The sequence below is a fragment of the Trachypithecus francoisi genome, unplaced genomic scaffold, assembly GCF_009764315.1.
Source record: "Trachypithecus francoisi isolate TF-2019V2 unplaced genomic scaffold, Tfra_2.0 Lachesis_group21, whole genome shotgun sequence".
In the NCBI taxonomy this organism is placed as follows: Eukaryota; Metazoa; Chordata; class Mammalia; order Primates; family Cercopithecidae; genus Trachypithecus; species Trachypithecus francoisi.
The window spans coordinates 27,259,793-27,275,644 of NW_022681467.1; the positions used below are offsets into that span (position 1 = coordinate 27,259,793).

At 43.7% G+C, this 15,852-nt stretch overlaps 1 protein-coding gene across 6 annotated transcripts in view; it reads left to right on the plus strand.

Annotated features, from left to right (window-relative positions):
• Nucleotides 1–15,852, plus strand: part of TPX2 (TPX2 microtubule nucleation factor) — a 71,357-nt gene that overhangs the window by 38,299 nt on the left and 17,206 nt on the right. For all 6 annotated transcript variants that reach the window (XM_033186053.1, XM_033186054.1, XM_033186049.1 and 3 more), the window contains 5 exons: nt 3,537–3,658; nt 5,087–5,238; nt 6,699–6,870; nt 11,751–11,889; nt 13,223–13,439. In XM_033186053.1, the coding sequence (XP_033041944.1) occupies nt 3,537–3,658; nt 5,087–5,238; nt 6,699–6,870; nt 11,751–11,889; nt 13,223–13,439 (802 nt within the window). The remainder of the gene's footprint in view (nt 1–3,536; nt 3,659–5,086; nt 5,239–6,698; nt 6,871–11,750; nt 11,890–13,222; nt 13,440–15,852) is intronic.

The window sequence follows — 15,852 nt, forward strand, 5'->3', positions numbered from 1 at the left end:
ACTTTTCTTTTTTTTTTTTGAGATGGAGTCTCACTCTGTCACCCAGGTTGGAATGCAGTGGCATAATCTTTGCTCGCTGCAACCTCCGCCTCCTGGGTTCAAGTGATTCTCCTACCTCAGCCTCCTGAGTAGCTGGGATTGTAGGCATGCATCGTTACACCCAGCTAATTTTTTTGTGTGTGTGTGAGATGGAGTCTCGCTCTGTCGCCCAGACCAGAATGCAGTGGCGCGATTTCGGCTCACTGCAACCTTCTCCTCCCACGTTCAAGCAATTCTCCTGCCTCAGTCTCCCATGTGGCTGGGATTACAGGCACCTGCCACCACACCTGGCTCATTTTTTAGTTTTAGTAGAGACGGAGTTTCACCATGTTGGCCAGGCTGGTCTTGAACTCCTGACCTCAAGGGATCCGTCCCCCTCAGCCTCCCAAAGTGCTGGGATTATAGGCGTGAGCCACCATGCCCGGCCCCAGCTAATTTTTGTATTTTTAGTAGAGATGGGGTTTCACAATGTTAGCCACGCTGGTCTCAAACTCCTGATCTCAAGTGATCTGCCCGCCTCAGCCTCCCAAACTGCTGGGTACAGGTGTGAGCCACCATGCCTGGCCTGAAGTGCCATTGGCTTTGAATTAATATTTGTATTTTCTTTTTTTTTTTTTTATTTTATTTTTTTTAATATTTGTATTTTCTTACTATCTCTTCTGCATTGTTTATTAACTTTTAAAATTGTTTCGGTTTTTTAAATTCATATAATATGGCATCAAATTATTATTTAAAAAATTTAGTTGTAAATTGATAATTTATAGTTGTATATATGTATGCAGTACAAAGTGATGTTATGATTCATGACTACAATTTGGAATAATTAAATCTAATTAATTAACATATCTGTCACCTCAAATACCACTTTTTATAATGAGAACATTTGGGGTTTTTTTTTTTTTTTTTTTTGAGACGGAGTCTTGCTCTGTCCCCGGGCTGGAGTGCAGTGGCCGGATCTCAGCTCACTGCAAGCTCCGCCTCCCGGGTTCACGCCATTCTCCTGCCTCAGCCTCCCGAGTAGCTGGGACTACAGGCGCCCGCCACCTCGCCCGGCTAGTTTTTTGTATTTTTAGTAGAGACGGGGTTTCACCGTGTTAGCCAGGATGGTCTCGATCTCCTGACCTCGTGATCCACCCGTCTCGGCCTCCCAAAGTGCTGGGATTACAGGCTTGAGCCACCGTGCCCGGCCTTTTTTTTTTTTTTTGAGATGGAGTTTCTCTCTTGTTGCTGGGGCTGGAGTGCAGTGGCGAGATCTCAGCTTACTGTAACTTCCACCTCCTGTGTTCAAGTGATTCTCCTGCTTCAGCTTCCTGAGTAGCTGGGATTACCGGCACTTGCCACCATACCCAGCTAATTTTTGTATTTTTAGTAGAGATGGGGTTTTACCATGTTGGCCAGGCTGGTCTCATACTCCTGACATGTGATCCACCTGCCTCAGCCTCCCAAAGTGCTGGGATTACAGGCATGAGCCACTGTGTCTGGCTGGTATTTATTCTTTTAGTGTATTACTATTATTAATGATATCCTTCACCCTGTGCAGTAGGTCAAAAGAAAAATCTTTTTCCTCTTGTCTGAGATTTGTTGTACTCTTTAACCATCATCTTCCCATTTCCCCCAACCCCCAGCATCAAATTATTTTAGTTTTTGTGTATTTGCTGACAAGATTGTATTACTGCTACTGTTGTAAACATTTTTTCCATATTTTCTCTTGGGTGAATTATCTGTTTCCTTTTTATTTTTTTCTTATTGGTAACCTTGTTTGTCTGTAAATGTCCTGGTGATATTTTCCTTACTAAGAATGGCTACTCTGTATTGAACATTACCATGTGTCAAGCACTTCAGAGATATCATCTGATTGAACAGTCACAAATAGGATGTAAGCAAGAGTATTTACACTCTCATTTCACAGTGGAGAAAACTGAGGTTCAGGAAAGTTAAATAGTTCTCTCAAGATCATTATAGGCAGCAAATGAAATGACAGGGTTGGGATTTAGTCTGCTTTACTTCTGAGTTTCTTTCTTCTGTTACATGTATTTTATGTATATTAACCCTTCGTTGTAGATACTTTCCTCATTCTACTGGTCTTTTTTGTTTTTGTTTTTGAGACAGGGCCTTGCTGTGTTGCCTTAGCTGGTCTTGAACTCTTGGGCTCAAGCAATCTTTTCGCCTCAGCCTTCCAAGGCTGGGATTACAAGTGCATGCCACTGCACCAGGCTTCTACTGGTCTTTTAGTTTTTCTTGTGGCGTACAACCTAACCTTTTTTGTCATTGTTGCTGTTGTTGTTTTTGGAGATGAAGTCTCACTCTGTTGCCCAGGCTGGAGTACAGTGCCGCGATCTTAGCTTACTGCAACCTCTACCTCCCGGGTTCTAGCAATTCTCCTGCCTCAGCCTCCTGAGTAGCTGGGATTACAGGTGCCCACCACTACATGTAGCTAATTTTTGTGTTTTTAGTAAGATGGGGTTTCACCATGTTGGCCGGGATGATCTCGAACTCCTGACCTCAGGTGATCCACTTGCCTCAGCCTCCCAAAGTGCTGGGATTACAGGCATGAGCCACAGCACCCAGCCCAATCTAATCATTTATGATAATATTTGTGGATATTTTGTAATATATTCTAATCTATTTTAGTGATTTTCTTCTGAATTTTTTTCAATATTTTGGTATAAAGTGTGCCTTTTCTTTTCTTTTTTTTTTTTTTTTGAGACGGAGTCTCGCTCTGTCCCCCGGGCTGGAGTGCAGTGGCCGGATCTCAGCTCACTGCAAGCTCCGCCTCCCAGGTTCCCGCCATTCTCCTGCCTCAGCCTCCCGAGTAGCTGGGACTACAGGCACCCGCCACCTCGCCCGGCTAGCTTTTTGTATTTTTTAGTAGAGATGGGGTTTCACCGTGTTAGCCAGGATGGTCTCGATCTCCTGACCTCGTGATCCGCCCGTCTCGGCCTCCCAAAGTGCTGGGATTACAGGCTTGAGCCACCGCGCCCGGCAAAGTGTGCCCTTTCTTTTCTTTCTTTCTTTCTTTATTTTTTGAGACAGAGTCTTGCTCTGTGGCCAGGCTGGAGTGCATGGCGCGATCTCGGCTCCCTGCAACCTCCACCTCCCAGGTTCAAGCGATTCTCCTGCCTCAGCCCCCCGAGTAGCTAGAATTACAGGCGTGTGCCACCACACCTGGCTAATTTTTGTATTTGTAGTAGAGGCGGGGTTTCACCGTGTTGGCCAGGATGGTCTCAAACTCCTGACCTCAGGTGATCTCCCCCCCTCGGCCTCCCAAAATGCTGGGATTACAGACATGAGCCACCACGCCCGGCCAAAGTGTGAGTTTTTATTTATTTTCATGGTGTTATCTAGTTAAGTTAACATCTATTTATTAGATGATATTTTTTGGTTTTGATGATTATTTTATCACAGGTTAAAAATATTATATAATGCCTGTAGATTCTTTTGAGTCACTGAGCACCTTTCTCCTCTACTCTCTTCTCATTTACTGATTTTCTCTTTAGGCAGAAGGTTCTAAAAAGTACTGAGGAGCAAGAGCTGGAGAAGAGTATGAAAATGCAGCAAGAGGTGGTGGAAATGCGGAAAAAGAATGAAGAATTCAAGAAACTTGCTCTGGCTGGAATAGGTGAGCTTGGCTATGGTTGACTGATTCATGAGGGGTGGTTCTTACACTCTTGGTAGGTGTTTTTGAAGTCTTTAAAGCAAATAAAAAGGCTTTCTCTTTCTCATTTAGTAGTCAGCATAAAAAAGATGTGTTTATTCCTTAGCACTTTTTACATATATTGGTACTTCTTTTTTTTTTGAGACAGAGTTTTGCTCTTCTTGCCCAGGCTGGAGTGCAGTGGCGTGATCTCGGCTCAACGCAACCTCCACCTCCTGGGTTCAAGCAATTCTCCTGCTTCAGCCTCCCGAGTAGCCAGGAGTACAGGGGTCCACCACCACGTCCCGCTAATTCTTTGTATTTTTAGTAGAGATGGGATTTCATCATGTTGACCAGGCTGTTCTCGAACTCCTGCCCTCATGTGATCCGCCTGCCTCAACCTCCCAAAGTGCTGGGATTACAGGCATGAGCGACCATGCCTGGCCCACTGGTACTTTCTTAAAGTCTGTTCTTGGTCTTAGGGAAAAAAGGAACTTGGATTGAGACAGAAGATAAAGTAATTGGGCAGGCCAGTTTGTTGTTGTTTTCCTATTTTTTTCCAAAGGCAGAGGAAAAGAAAATTGAGTCAAATGCAATTCACCTATAGAGGAAAAATATGACTGAGAAAGCTGAAGGGGTCACAGTTCTGCTTTGCTCGGGCATAGAGTTGTTATTGGTCGAGTCATAACTATAAAGTTCTCCTTACTGGATTGAAAAAGCATCCCTGGAGTTTATAGGATTTTCCTCTTAGAGATGCTGAGGTAACTGTGCTTTCAAAGTCAATCCATAGCTTTTCCTATCAAAAGTATTCCAGTTATTCTTTTTCTCCATAGCCATGACCACACCCGGGAGATGGGATTCTTCTTCCCTGTGCTCCTTTTTTTTTTTTTTTGGGAGACGGAGTCTCGCTCTGTCGCCCAGGCTGGAGTGCAGTGGCTGGATCTCAGCTCACTGCAAGCTCCGCCTCCCGGGTTCACACCATTCTCCTGCCTCAGCCTCCTGAGTAGCTGGGACTACAGGCGCCCGCCACCACGCCTGACTAATTTTTTGTATTTTTTAGTAGAGACGGGGTTTCACCGTGTTAGCCAGGATGGTCTTGATCTCCTGACCTTGTGATCCGCCTGCCTCGGCCTCCCAAAGTGCTGGGATTACAGACTTGAGCCACCGTGCCCGGCCTACTACTTTTTTTTTTAGTTTGCATCTGACTGAAAGGCCTCAAACCCAATAGTACTCAATGAATATGACACATATATTAGTGTCCCTGAGGACTACTTCAAGTTTTGGGTTACATGTAGATAGTGAACAAAGTTAGATCCGTGGTAACAGAAATAGCAAAAGGACTGGAGTAAAGGGGATTTACTAGTGTTTCTTATCTTAATGTTATCTGTGTGTTTTACTGTGTTCCTCACTTAGGGCAACCTGTGAAGAAATCAGTGAGCCAGGTCACCAAATCAGTTGACTTCCACTTCCGCACAGATGAGCGAATCAAACAACATCCTAAGAACCAGGAGGAGTATAAGGAAGTGAACTTTACATCTGAACTACGAAAGCATCCTTCATCTCCTGTAAGTTGATAGACTAAATGAGCATTTCTTTCTTTTTTTTTTGAGACGGAGTTTCACTGTTGTTGCCCAGGCTGGAGTGCAGTGGCACAATCTTGGCTCACTGCAACCTCCGCCTCCCAGGTTCAGGCAATTCTCCTGCCTCAGCCTCCCTAGTAGCTGGGATTATAGGCATGTGCCACCATGCCCGGCCAATTTTGTATTTTTAGTGAAGACAGGGTTTCTCCATGTTGGACAGGCTGGTCTTGGACTCCCGACCTCAGGTGAACTGCCCACCTTGGCCTCCCAAAGTGCTGGGATTACAGGCGTGAGCCACCATGCCTGGCCAAGTGAGCATTTCTGTTACTAATGTTCGTTTAGGATTTTACGTGTAGCATCACTGTTTATGATAGTATAATTGAGAAAAAAACCTTGTGTCTATAAAGTTGTGTAAAATATAACAGATCTGTCTTTTTTTGAAATGGAGTTTCACTTTTGTTGCTCAGGCTGGAGTACAATGGCGCGATTTCGGCTCACTGCAACTTCTGCCTCCCGGGTTCAAGTGATTCTCCCGCCTCAGCCTCCCAAGTAGCTGGGATTACAGGCGCCTACCACCACGCCCAGCTAATTTTTGTATTTTTAGTAGAGACAAGGTATCCCCATGTTAGCCAGGCTGATCTCAAACTCCTGACCTCAGGCAATCCACCTGCCTCAGCCTTCCGAAGTGCTGGGATTACAAGCGTGAGCCGTCATGCCTGTTATATTAACAGATCTTATAGGAGAAATAGGGTTGGGGCAGACCAGTCAAATCTCAAAGTCAGTAACAATCGTAAGTAAAAATTCTAGTACTAGTAATCTCCACTTGCGTTTGTAGTCAGTATCATCATTTTTTGAAATTAGTTATTTGCATTCTTAAACCCTGAGGTTATGCTTCTTTCTTTGAGATACAGGTCCTTGAAGGGTTTTGCTTCCAATTAGAGACCAGTTTTATCAAAATTACTGGTCCAAGGAATAGGAATTGGCTTCTTCATCAGTCACTTAGGGGATGTATGGAGAGATTCCACTGATTCAGGAAGCTGCCTGACCTGATGCAGACCCAGAGGCCCAATCAATTTTTTTTTTTTTTTTTAAATGGAGTTGAGGGTGAGATTCCTTTGTACAGCACATTTTGTCTTCAATTCTAAGATAGCTTACTCTGGATTCCTTCAAAACATTGACATGGTTGAGGAAAAATTACCTATGTAATATTCCAGAACATAAGATTTGTTACGTGCTAGATCCTTCCTTCCTTTTTTTTTCTTTTTTTTCTTTTTAATGAGAATAGACTAGTTATAACCCTTGCTCAAGGACAGACAAACTTCAGAATAATAATCTTGGTTTTACACAGGCCTTTTTTATTGATCCTCTGTGCCGACTATGTGGCTTATGGTAGATGTGAGCTCTTCCATGACACTTCATTTGAGGAACAACTTTTCTTTTTACAGGCCCGAGTGACTAAAGGATGTACCATTGTTAAGCCTTTCAACCTGTCCCAAGGAAAGAAAAGAACATATGATGAAACAGTTTCTACATATGTGCCCCTTGCACAGCAGGTTGAAGACTTCCATAAACGAACCCCTAACAGATATCATTTGAGGAGCAAGAAGGATGATATTAGTAAGTTTCCTACCAATAATCACAGTTGGATGGAACCTCTCCTATATTCCCTCTGCTTACATCTTAAGCACAGATTTGTCTGTAGCTGAAATCCTAGTTTTTCAATTAAAGTATGACATGTGACTATGCAGACAACAAATGTATCCTTCAGAATTTTTCAAGCCACCCAGCTATCTGTCTTATACCCATCAACCATCTTGATCCTCCTCATCAATAATTGGCCAAGGGGAATGAATTAAGGCAACCTGAGATGTCATTACACATCCTTAATGGACATTTTTGCCATGTGTCAAAGTGTCACATTGCATTTAGTTACCTATAGAAAATGAAGGCATTTCATTCATTCATTCAAGGCTATGTGCTTTTTATTCAGTGGTCCACCAAAATTTTTACTACTACTAACCAGGCACATTGTGTTAGGTGTATAGAGGTAAATAAAATGGACTTGGTGCTACTCAACATAAAGTTTCTAATTCAAGTTTCAAAACTCGACATCAAGTTTCTGACATCAAGTTTCAAAAGCCCTTACCATAATTTGTAGCGACCTATTTATCTCTGTCATTAGAGATAAATTAACTAGTTCTTTGCATTCTTTTTTTTTTTTTTGAGACGGAGTCTCGCTCTGCCGCCCAGGCTGGAGTGCAGTGGCCGGATCTCAGCTCACTGCAAGCTCCGCCTCCTGGGTTCACGCCATTCTCCTGCCTCAGCCTCCCACGTAGCTGGGACTACAGGCGCCCGCCACATTGCCCGACTAGTTTTTTGTATTTTTTAGTAGAGACGGGGTTTCACCGTGTTAGCCAGGATGGACTCGATCTCCTGACCTCGTGATCCGCCCATCTCGGCCTCCCAAAGTGCTGGGATTACAGGCTTGAGCCACTGCGCCCGGCCTCTTTGCATTCTTAAACTGTCATTAGAGATAAATAGGTCACTAATGGTGAGCTATTTGTGGTAAGAGCTTTTGAGGAGGTAAGAGCTTTTGAGGAGGAGGGAGATGCAAAAGTCAAAGGAGGTGGGAGATAGAGAGAGCATGTCTGAATGTTGAGAAGTCTCGTCTGAGATAAAGAGGCTGAAGGTAAGAGAGAGAGGAGATAACTAATGGATTAAGTCCCTGAACAGGCAGGTATTGGAGGGATACTTAGCACAGGTGGAGTGAGTGTTCTTTAAAAGGAGGATAGAAGAGTGGGAGGAATGGGTGCAAATACTGGGGGAGTTTATAGATTTGGTGGTGAGCAGATGAGTGGATTCTAATTTAATAGTTTCTGTCTTTATGGAAATAATTTCTACAAGAAGGAAGATGAAATCTGAAGGGTGGAGGTGGTATAAAATAGTTGTTGGGAGTATAGGGATAGTATTCTGGGTAAAGCAGAATGTGGTTGTTTTACCTTTGAGGATCTCTAAATTTTTTATACCCTTGCATAAGCATTTTTTTTGAGACAGAGTCTCGTTCTGGCTGTCATCACCCAGGCTGGAGTGCAGTGATACAATCTCAGCTCACTGCAATGTCCATCTCTTGGGTTCAAGCGATTCTCGTGCCTCAGCTTCCTGAGTAGCTGGGATTACAGGTGTGTGTCACCATGCCCAGCTACTTTTTGTATTTTAAGTAGAGACCAAGTTTTGCTGCATTGGCCAGGCTGGTCTTGAACTCCTGGCCTCAAGTGATCCACCTGCCTCGACCTCCCAAAGTGCTGTGATTACAGGTGTGAGTCACTGTGCCTGGTCAAGTGCAGCATTTTTTAATATTGTTATTATGTTCTAGTAGCCAAAATGATTTTGTTAGATTTTATAGTATGAAAATAATGAGGCCGGGCGCGGTGGCTCAAGCCTGTAATCCCAGCACTTTGGGAGGCCGAGACGGGCGGATCACGAGGTCAGGAGATCGAGTCCATCCTGGCTAACACGAGGAAACCCCGTCTCTACTAAAAAATACAAAAAACTAGCCAGGCGATGTGGCGGGTGCCTGTAGTCCCAGCTACGTGGGAGGCTGAGGCAGGAGAATGGCGTAAACCCAGGAGGCGGAGCTTGCAGTAAGCTGAGATCCGGCCACTGCACTCCAGCCTGGGCGGCAGAGCGAGACTTCGTCTCAAAAAAAAATAAAAAATAAAAAAAGAAAATAATGAAATATTCTTCTTTATTCTAATGGAAATTTAAATATTAAGCATAACTTTTCAAATAATATATGACTCAGAGTCTGATATGTCATGCTTTTAGAATACTAGTCTTGGCAAATGGAAAGAGAAATTATACTATGCAATTTTTATTTAAAACTTTGTACAGTTACAGCTAAATAATGGTTACATGTATCTTTGAAACATGGCTTATTTCTAAAATAGATTTGGTTTTGATCTACCACTGTTACGTGACAAGACCTAAATTGAAAGATTCATTCTATATTAGTTATGAAAATTGACAAGGTTTCGCTGGCCAGGTAAATTAGTATTTTCAGTGAGTGGTGGTGATGTCTTAATATTGATGCTTTAACTTAGTTTTTAACTTTCTCCATTTGATTTTCTCTAAGAGGCGGTCTTTTTTTTTTTTTTTTTTTTTTGAGACGAAGTCTCACTCTGTCGCTCAGGCTGGAGTGCAGTGGCCGGATCTCAGCTCACCGCAAGCTCCGCCTCCCGGGTTCACGCCATTCTCCTGCCTCAGCCTCCCGAGTAGCTGGGACTACCGGCGCCTGCTACCTCGCCCGGCTAGTTTTTTTTTTTTTTTTTTTTTTTTTTGAGAGGGAGTCTCGCTCTGCCGCCCAGGCTGGAGTGCAGTGGCCGGATCTCAGCTCACTGCAAGCTCCGCCTCGTGGGTTTACGCCATTCTCCTGCCTCAGCCTCCCGAGTAGCTGGGACTACAGGCGCCCGCCACCTCGCCTGGCTAGTTTTTTGTATTTTTTAGTAGAGACGGGGTTTCACCGTGTTAGCCAGGATGGTCTCGATCTCCTGACCTCGTGATCCGCCGTCTCGGCCTCCCAAAGTGCTGGGATTACAGGCTTGAGCCACCGCGCCCGGCCCCGGCTAGGTTTTTGTATTTTTTAGTAGAGACGGGGTTTCACCTGTTAGCCAGGATGGTCTCGATCTCCTGACCTCGTGATCCGCCGTCTCGGCCTCCCAAAGTGCTGGGATTACAGGCTTGAGCCACCGCGCCCGGCCTAAGAGGTGGTCTTGATGCTTTTATATTGATTTCATAAAATTGGGAGTTTTCACTTGGTCTTTTTTTGTTTTGATTTTTATTTATTTATTTATTATTTTCCTTCTTGTTTTGCTTTTTAGAGACAGGGTCTTGCTCTGTCACCCAGGCTGGAGTGCAGTGGCATGATCATGGCTCACTTCAGTGTCCAACTCCTGGGCTCAAGTGATCCTCCTGCCTTAGCCTTCCGAGTAATTGGGACTATAGGTACATGCCACCATGCTCACCTAATTTTTATATTTTCTTAAGAGACCAGGGTCTCATTATGTTGCCCAGGCTGGTCTTCAGCACCTGGCCTCAAGCAGTCCTTCTGCTTTGGCCTTCTAAATTGCTAGAATTACAGGTTTGAGCCATTCTATTCAGGCTTTACTTGGTCTTTAGGAAGGCCTTATATCTTTTTTTTTTTTTTTTTTTTGAGACTGAGTCTTGCTCTGTCGCCCAGGCTGGAGTGTAGTGGCACAGTCTCGGCTTACTGCAAGCTCCACCTCCCGGGTTCACACTGTTCTCCTGCCTCAGCCTTCTGAGTAGCTGGGACTACAGGTGCCCACCACCATGCCTGGTTAATTTTTTGTATTTTTAGCAGAGACGGGGTTTCACCGTGTTAGCCAGGATGGTCTCGATCTCCTGACCTCGTGATCCACCCGCCTCAGCTTCCCAAAGTGCTGGGATTACAGGCGTGAGCCACCGCGCCCGACCAGGAAGGTCTTATATCTTAAAGCTGGAATAAGCAAAAATTTTTTGTGTTAATAACAAGCAAAATAATTGGCATTGTCAATAGAAAGTATAGGCCTGGCCAGGCACAGTGGCTTAACACCTATAATCCCAGCAATCTGGGAGGCTGAGATGGGTGTATTGCTTGAGCCCAGTAGTTCAAGACCAGCCTAGGGGCCGGGCGCGGTGGCTCAAGCCTGTAATCCCAGCACTTTGGGAGGCCGAGACGGGCGGATCACGAGGTCAGGAGGTCGAGACCATCCTGGCTAATACGGTGAAACCCCGTCTCTACTAAAAAAATACAAAAAACTAGCCGGGCGCGTTGGTGGGCGCCTGTAGTCCCAGCTACTTGGGAGGCTGAGGCAGGAGAATGGCGGGAACCCGGGAGGCGGAGCGTGCAGTGAGCTGAGATCCGGCCACTGCACTCCAGCCTGGGCGACAGAGCGAGACTCCGTCTCAAAAAAAAAAAAAAAAAAAAAGACCAGCCTAGGCAACATAGTGAAACCCTGTCTCTACAAAGAATATAAAAATTATCTGGGCATGGTGGTGCATGTCTGTAGTCCCAGCTGCTTAGGAGGCTGAGGTGGGAGGATCACCTGAGTCCAGAGAGGTTGAATTTGTAGTGAGCCATTATGGCCCTGCACTCTAGCCTGGGCAACAGAGTGAGACCCTGTCTCAAAAAAAATGAAAGTCAGTCTAGGCCCTTGCAGTGATAAGGAACCCTATCAGACCAGACATGGATGGATTTTCAGTTGAGAAGGTGACAGTAGAGTTTACCCAAAGGCTACCTTAATCATACCCCTCAATAAAAGAGGAATAGGGGAGAAGTAACTGAATGTTGGTTGGTTTTACCAATGTAAGCTGAGCTGAGGGTTGTGGGCCCGCCACTTTGTGGTTGGTTTATCCCTCTCTGGGCTACATAGGTGAATCAGCACTTAAAAGTAAACTGGGTCTTGCGAAGCTAGATGAGTGTCTATCGTCTCTGTTTACAGACCTGTTACCCTCCAAATCTGTGACCAAGATTTGCAGAGACCCACAGACTCCTGTACTGCAAACCAAACACCGTGCACGGCCTGTGACCTGCAAAAGTGCAGCAGAGTTGGAGGCTGAGGAGTTCGAGAAACTGCAACAGTAAGTCCCACTGGCAGTATATGAGGAAGAGTTCCAAGAATCTGCCTACTTTATTTTCAATTCTGTAAGGATGACAGTTGCTATTTTTCTTTCCGTGAAAATTTATGGCATTTGAGCAGTACGCTCTGCAGGCTACATCCCTGCCTTTATGATTTAAGGACTGTAGTGGGAATATGGAGATATCCTGGAGTATAAAGTGGTAAAAATTGAATCCAGGCTGGGTATGGTGGCTCACACCTGTAATCCCAGTACTTTGGGAGGCCAAGGCAGGAGGATCACTTGAATCCAGGAGTTTGAGACCAGCCTGGGGCAACATGGTGAAACCACGTCTCTACAAAAAATACAAAAAAAATTAGCTGGGCATGGTGGCACACGTCTGTAGTCCCACGTACTACAGGGCAGCCTGAACCCAGGAGGTCAGTGCTTCAGTGAGCCAAGATCACCCCACTACACTCTAGCCTGGATGACAAAGCGAGACTGACACACACACCCACCCCCACAAAATAGAATCCAGAGGTTGGAGTAGAAGAATTTACTTAGGATTTCAATTAAGGAGTACCCTCTAAGGTTAGGTTAGGTAGATCCCACCGTTTTGTGACTCCCCAAGGTATTGTTACAGCTGTTACTAGTGGAGGGAAATGGAAACTTAGTGTGGTTCATAGCATTGGAGTTTATTTCCTATATCCTTCTTCCTTTCCTTTTTGTGCTTCTTTTGAGGAGGGGAGCTTTTGTGAAGTGAAGCCTCAATTCTTAAGTAGTAGGGATGTTAGGACTGTCTCATTTATTCTTTCTTCTAGAGGTAAAGATAGTGTTGTGGAGAGTTGAAATTTTACTGTGTGTGATGGGTAATCATTTTTTCTTTTATTCTTTTATTATTATTTATTTGTTTATTTATTTTGAGATGAAGTTTTGCTCTTGTTGCCCAGGCTGGAGTTCAGTGGTGCTTCTTAGCTCACTGTAACCTCTGCCTCCTGAGTTCAAGAGATTCTCCTGCCTCAGCCTCCCTAGTACCTGGGATTACAGGTGTGCGTCACCATGCCCGGCTAATTTTTGTATTTTTGGTAGAGATGGGGTTTCACTATGTTGGCCAGGCTGGTCTTGAACTCCTGATCTCAAGTTATCCGTCCGCCTTGGCTTCCCAAAGTGCTGGGATTACAGGCATGAGCCACTGTGCCTGGCCAATTGTTTTTCATTTCTATTTATTTTATTCTGTTGTCCAGTCAATGGGAGCATAATTTTAATGATTACTTTTCTTTGTGGTTGGCTCACTTTGTTTGTGAAGTTTTTATTTTATTAAATTTTTTTTGTGGTTATTTAAATTTTTACCTTACAGATACAAATTCAAAGCACGTGAACTTGATCCCAGAATACTTGAAGGTGGGCCCATCTTGCCCAAGAAACCACCTGTGAAACCACCCACTGAGCCTATTGGCTTTGATTTGGAAATTGAGAAAAGAATCCAGGAGCGAGAATCAAAGAAGAAATCAGAGGATGAACACTTTGAATTTCATTCCAGACCTTGCCCTACTAAGATTTTGGAAGATGTTGTGGTAAGGTTGAGGCTATGCATGTTGGCAGAAGTGTCCTGCTCATGACCAAATATCCACCCATTCACCCATTCACACAAAAGTTTGGGTTGATATTATAAGCAGGGCATCATATTAGGAACTGCAGGTGATGAGACTTATCAGAGGTGGATTTTGCTCTTAGTTAACTCAAAGTCTGGTATGGGAGATAATATATGTGTGAATAATAGAAAATGGACAGAAGTGTTCTGAGAGAGATGACAGTTAAAATAGGAATTCAGAGGAGAAAATGGTTTCTTCCAGATAGAAAGTTCAGGGTGTGCTTTGTAGAGAGGCACCATTTGACCTGAGCCTTGACAATATGTAGTAGTAGTTATTGTCATTGGGTTGCTATTGTTATCATAATAGCTGACAGTTTTACTATGTGCCAGGACTGCTGTAAGCCCTTTTCATATATTAGCCCGTTAGTTTTGACAACAACCCCTTTCAGTGGGTTACTTTATCACCTGTTTCAGAGGAGGTAACCGAGGCACACAGAGGTTATGTAATATTCCTAGAGCGCTCAGCTGGTACATGGTGGAGCAAGTAAGAGTTCAGACACTCTAGCTACAGAGTCTGTGATCCTAATACTTCCTTATATTGCCTCTCCATTATAGATAGAATTTCAACTTGCAGAAATGCAAATGGACTGGATTGGCAGAACATTCCAGGCAGTAGGAATTACATGATAAAAAGCCTGATGGTGGGAAACATGAAGCTTCTACTGGGAGCTGTTAGTGGGTCAGTTAAGCTGGAGAAAAGTTTATCAAGAGCCACTGGAAACTGTTTCAGAGAAGTGGGTTGTAGTTTGATAATACACTCACAACCACAATTTTAGAGAAAATGTGCAATCAGGAAGCAAGGCTACAGTCACAGAATAAGCAATGGAGTTAGGCACCTGCATAAATGCAAAAGCGGCTTTTAGTTACATTTCAGTGCAGATGGGGACCTCACCCACCGCCACTGGTTTGGGTTGCTTGGATTGATGCAGGTCCGGGATAACTCTGGAAGCACTCTGTTTTCCTATCTTCTTTCTTTTTGCTTGTTTTAGAGTCACCATGCTTTTAGGGGAAACTGCACCAGTGTATTACCTTTGACTGAGTACCTAGTTTTGTTTATTGTATTTTCTTAGCACTAAATCAGAAGCAACTTGAAGTTATATTTTCCAGGCTTTACAAAAGTCATGATTAGGCTTAGAAATGGTTCTCCTCCCTGATACCTACTTTTGATTGAGAGCTTTTTGCATGAGATCTCTCTTCTGTTCACAATGCTTTTTTTTCCCTGCCATGAAGTACATGTACTATATGCCAAACTCTGTTACAATAAACTTTTAAGAAATCTTCCCCCACCCAAGTAATTAATCTCCAAATTACAATAAACTTTTAAGAAATCTTCCCCCACCCAAGTAATTAATCTCCAAGGGCTGTGCCTTCTTTGTCTTTACCCATTGAGGAAACAGTGTTGTGAATACAACAAGGGAAAAGTAGGTTATATGCAAACCTCAGAGTTCTAGAGCCAGAAGGTCTCAACGTTTAATTTTACATACAAGAAAATGGAGGCCCAGATAAGAGAAATTATTTCTTCAGGGTTTTTATAACACTTTTTTGGCATCTTGCTTTTGGTTTTTTGTTTTGTTTTTTTGAGGTGGAGTTTAGCTCTTGTTGTCGAGGCTGGAGTGCAATGGTGTGATCTTGGCTCACGGTAACCTCTGCCTCCTGGGTTTAAGCGATTCTCCTGCCTTAGCCTCCCAAGTAGTTGGGATTACAGGCGCACGCCACCACGCCTGGCTAATTTTTGTATTTATAGTAGAGATGGGGTTTCACCATGTTAGCCAGGCGGATCTCTAACTCCTGACCTCAGGTGATCCACCTGCCTTGGCTTCCCACAGTGCTGAGATTACAGGCGTGAGCCACTGTTCCTGGCCAGCACCTTGCTTTTAATAACATATTTTCCTCCAAGCTCCTAGCTTTTCCCCCTACCTAAGTTTTTGTTTTTATTTATGTACCACTCTCAATTTGTCCTATATCCTTGTACGTACATACCAATATTATTATTTTAAAAATCAACTCACTTTGTGACCTAACGTAAATTTAAAGGGAACTTTTAAATAAATATGTAAATGGAAAACCAGTATGCCACAAATAACACAGCAATAATAGCTAATACTTATATAACGCTTATTATATGCCAGGTCTTTATTCTAAGCTCTTTACATTTATATAATAATGCACTTAATTCTCACAACAACCCTATGAGGTAAGCACTGTAGGTACTTTATCAATCCATTTTACAGTTAGGAAACGTAGAGGTTAAATAACTTGCTCAAGATCACAAACTAGTGAGCAGCAGAGCTAGCATATGAATCTTAGGTGATATGATTCCAGAGCCCATGCTGTTA